General features: G+C 18.9%; 2 protein-coding genes across 2 annotated transcripts in view; one reads left to right on the top strand and one right to left on the bottom strand.

Annotated features, from left to right (window-relative positions):
• Positions 1 to 771: 771 nt before the first annotated feature.
• On the top strand, positions 772 to 2,370 carry PGSY75_0915000 (type II NADH:ubiquinone oxidoreductase; the record flags this gene model as incomplete). Its single annotated transcript, XM_018785564.1, has 1 exon — positions 772 to 2,370. The coding sequence occupies one exon, from the start codon at positions 772 to 774 to the stop codon at positions 2,368 to 2,370; it is 1,599 nt and encodes a 532-aa protein (XP_018641905.1).
• An 846-nt stretch (positions 2,371 to 3,216) lies between these two features.
• PGSY75_0914900 (putative BSD-domain protein) overlaps positions 3,217 to 5,000 on the bottom strand; it is a gene marked incomplete at both ends in the record, with an annotated part of 2,082 nt that continues 298 nt past the window's right edge. Inside the window, one exon of the mRNA XM_018785563.1 lies at positions 3,217 to 5,000. This exon is cut by the window's right edge and continues 298 nt beyond it. Within this exon, the coding sequence (XP_018641904.1) occupies positions 3,217 to 5,000 (1,784 nt within the window).

Here is a 5,000-nt window from a genome sequence, read left to right as displayed (position 1 = left end):
TTTTTATATTTTGAATTTTTTTTCTTTTATTTTAATATGAATATATATTGAACAAATACAGTAAAATAATTTTTTTCCATGTAATGGGGAAATTAATATTATATATATTTATATATATATATATATATATATAAAATTTTTTTTTTTTTTTTTTTCTAATTAATGAAAAATATTGTATGATTATTTTATTTGTTAGTTTTTAAAATATGTTTTGTTTTTATAAAATTAATCCAAAAATATTTGAATATGTTATTTTTTTTAATGTAATCATATTAATATATATTTCGATGTGTACATAATATATATATATATATATTATATATATATATAATTTTCCATTTCCTTTTTTTGTTGTTAATGAGAATATATATGAAATATATAATTTTGTAATTTTTTAAATATGTATGCATTATTTTATATTATTCGAATATATATAATTAAAGAATGAAAATTGAAAAAAAATAAAATATAAATATGTACATATAAATACTTACCAAAATACACACACACACAAAATATATAAATATAAATATATATATATATATATATATATGTATTAATATTTATGTATTTATAATTGATCATATGTGATATACTAATTTGTGTATGTTACCCATTTAATTTGAAAATAAACTATTTTTACTTTTATTATTATATCATATTATATCATATTATATCATATCATGTTATATCATGTTATATTATATTATGTCATTTTATTTTATAATTTCCTTTATTTTTATTTCATTTTATTATTTTTTTTAATATATAATGTTAGTAAGGTTCAGGAAATGTGGACAAACTAACATATTTAGAAGTATATCAAATATACGTAAAATATATAATGAAGGAAATAATTTAAAAAAGAATAGAGATGTAGAAAGAAAAGAAAAGATTATTATTTTAGGTTCAGGATGGGGTGGTTTTAATTTTTTATTAAATATAGATTTTAAGAAATATGACGTAACGTTAATATCTCCTCGTAATTATTTTACGTTTACTCCTTTATTACCATGTTTATGCAGTGGAACATTAAGTGTAAATGTTTGCACAGAAAGTATTCGTAATTTTTTAAGAAAAAAAAATGGGTACACTGGGAATTATTTGCAATTAGAATGTACTGATGTTTTTTATGAAGATAAATATATTAATTGTATAGATGTTGAAAATAATAAAGTGAAATTATTTTATGATTATTTAATTATAGCTGTAGGTGCAAAAACAAATACATTTAATATTAATGGTGTAGATAAATATGCATATTTTGTGAAAGATATTGATGATGCTTTAAAAATTAGAAGAAAGTTTTTAGATAATCTGGAAAAGTGTACACTACCAAATATATCAAATGAAGAAAAAAAGAATATGTTACATGTAGCTGTTGTAGGTGGTGGTCCTACAGGTGTTGAAGTTACAGCAGAATTTGCTGATTTTATTAATAGAGAAGTTAAAATAAATTATAAAGAGATTTTTAATTTTATATCAATTAGTATTATAGAAGGAGGAAATAATTTATTACCAACATTTACACAAAATATTTCAGATTTTACAAAAAACAATTTTCATAATCTAAATATTAATGTATTAACAAATTATTATGTAATAGATGTAGATAAACATAATTTTTATATACAATCAAGTGTTAATAAAAATGAAAAAAAAAAACTTTCATATGGTCTTCTTATTTGGGCTAGTGGCTTAGCACAAACAAGTCTTATAAAAAATTTCTTAAAAAAAATACCTCAACAAGTAAATAATCCAATTTTAAATGTAGATGAAAAATTAAGAGTTATTGGTATACCATCTAATAATATTTATGCTATAGGTGACTGTAAAAAAATACAACCAAAATTATTACATGAACATACAAATGAAATTATCAAAATATTAACAGGTAATAAATTAACTTCTGAGGCCCTAAAATTAAAACATTCTGAACTAACCAAAACATTTCCTCAATTAAGTGTATCAAAATGGGATTATGAAAAAAACAAAAAAGGAGAAATGACTCCTCAACAATTTCATGATTATTTATATCAAATCGATAAAAATTATAAATCACCTACACCTACAGCACAAAATGCTAAACAAGAAGCTTATTATCTATCGAATATATTTAATAATTTTTTAAATACTAATCAAAAATTTAATATTCCATCTTTTATAGAAAAATGGAAAGGATCATTAGCATATATAGGTAATCATCAAGTTGTTGCAGATTTACCTTATTATGAATTAAAAGGAGGAAGATTCTCTTCCACTTTTTGGAAAGCTGTATATATACAATTATTGTTATCCTGGAAATCGAGGTTTCATTTTTTCTTCGATTTTATTAAGACTAAATGGTATGGTCGTCCTTTCATCAAATAATACAACAATATATACACATATATATATATATATATATATATATATATATATGTGCTTCTTTTTTCAAAATATATACATTTTTTTTTTTTTTTTTTTAGTTATATTTTATATAATTATAAGTATATTTCTATGCATTCGAATTAACACATAGTTAATTTTATATATATATTATGAATGTTCATCTCTTATAATCCTAGTAAAGGAATATATAAATATATATTTGAACATATAATATCAAATAAAATAAAGGAAAATTCATTCGTGTAACATTAACATATATAAAACATATTTTTACTCACCTATATATATATATATATATATATATGTTTATATGCATTTTCATTTTTTAATTTTTTTTTTTTTTATATTTTTATCATTTGTTATATATCATTCTATATATATATTTGTTTAGTTTAACATATTTGTAATATTTAAAAAAGAAAAATAATTCATCTTTTAAAAATAATTATTTAAATAACATAATAACTAATAATATTTAATTTATATATATATATATGAATAAGTTCTTAAGAAATATATAAGAATTAATACATACATCTTAAAAAAATAAAACATTATATTAAAAAATAAAGAAAAATATATAAGAAAATTCAAATGAATATTATATATATGTATAAATGTATAGTATATACTCATATGTATTAATAATTATAAAAACACAAAAAAATAAAAATATAATAAATGTAAGTTTAAAAAAATAAAAAAAAAAAAAAAATAGACAAAGATTTACACATATATTATATATATATATATATATATATATATATATATATATATATATATGTTTATATATACAATTATATTTATGAAAAATAATATAGCATTTCACATGTTTAAAATATCCTTTTCAAATTGCTCCAATTCCTCTTTGTTAAATTTATTTTCATCTATATCAAATTCCATATTATCTACCAAATTTAATACGTCTAAATTTATATCATCTTTTTTTACAATATCATCAGAATCATTTTTTAAATGATCAGAAACAAAGAATTCTTCTTCTCTCTTAGTATCAATTTCAACATTAATATTATGATCTATATATATATTATTTTTATTAGGTAGTATATTATCACTATTTGAATCTTCCTTTTGGTCCTTCACTTCGTTAATGATTTGTTCATATTTTTGTTCATTTTTTTCATTTTTGTTTTCTTCAATTGATTCACTTATATTAATAAGATTTTGTACGTCTAAAGGATTTATATTTTTATTAATTATGTCATTTTTAGTATATATCATTTTTGAATCTTTTATATCATTAAATTCTTTATTTATATTTGAAGAATCAAAATAATCACTTTTCGGTTCCTCTAATTCATTTACACTTCTATTTGCCTCACTTATTTCATCCAGAAATTTTGTATTAAATTCAGAAATTTTTTGAAAATCATTATTTTTTATTTTTATGTTAGACATATCTTTTAAATATATATTGCTATCTGATGGACATATATTTTGTTCATTGTCTTCTTTAATATTTGTATATTTACTTGCTTCATTTAATTTATTTTCAGATTTTTCCCCATTATTTGAAAAAAAAAATATATCATCTGTATTATTAACATAGTTATCATAATTAATTTTATTATCATCATTATTATTTTTATCATATGTTTTTTTAGTGTTATTCACAATGTTTTTAAAGTTATTAGATTTTTCACTTAAGTCCATATATATATCATTATCCATATATATTTTTATTCCATTTATATTTGTCTTTTTCATATAAACATCTTCATATGATGTTATTGAATTGCTGTCATATAAGTTATTGTTATTCTTTTCATCTTCAACATTTTCATTTGTTATAAAGTCATTTTTAATATTTTCATCCTTATTTTTAATGGACACATCCTTTAATACTGCACAAGAATTATATTCCTTTTCTTTATTTATAAAATGCTTCTCTTCGTTATTAATATGTTTATTTATTTCTGAACAATATTCTTCATCGTTTAAAAAGGGATGGTCTTTATTTTGATCGTTGGGTTTACTAATCATTGTATTTTTAATTTTTAAATTATAATTATTTTTAGGATTTACTTCATTTGTTTTTTGATCATTATGTGGATAGCTATTTTTATTTTCTAGGTAGCTATTTTTATTTTCTGGGTAGCTATTTTTATTTTCTGGGTAGCTATTTTTATAATCTGGGTAGCTATTTTTATCATTTGGGTAGCTATTTTTAACATCTGCGTAGCTATTTTTATTTTCATTATGTTCATTTTTTTTTTCAGTAAATGTATTATCCTTTACATGATCTTTACAAATATCATTATTCATAATTTTTGTTGTTGGATAATTATCTAATATATTAAATTTATTATCAAAAATATCATCTGCAATTTCATTATAAATAATATCAATATTGAAAAAATAGGATTTCCAGAATTGCATTTCGGACATATAGTAAGGTACAAGAAAATTTTTGGTATTAATTAAATTATGATCTTCATTCATAATTTGTTCACTTTGATCTTTTTTTTTGTTCCAATTAAAATTATAATTTTCAAGAATATTTGTGTGTAGGATTTTATTTCTATCAGTATTTAATTTCAATATTCTTTCATAGACTTGTTTATTTATATATGGATCTGGTAGGTTTA

The sequence above is a fragment of the Plasmodium gaboni genome, chromosome 9 (genome assembly GCF_001602025.1).
Source record: "Plasmodium gaboni strain SY75 chromosome 9, whole genome shotgun sequence".
Classification (NCBI taxonomy): Eukaryota; Apicomplexa; class Aconoidasida; order Haemosporida; family Plasmodiidae; genus Plasmodium; species Plasmodium gaboni.
This window is presented reverse-complemented; position numbering and strand designations above follow the sequence as displayed.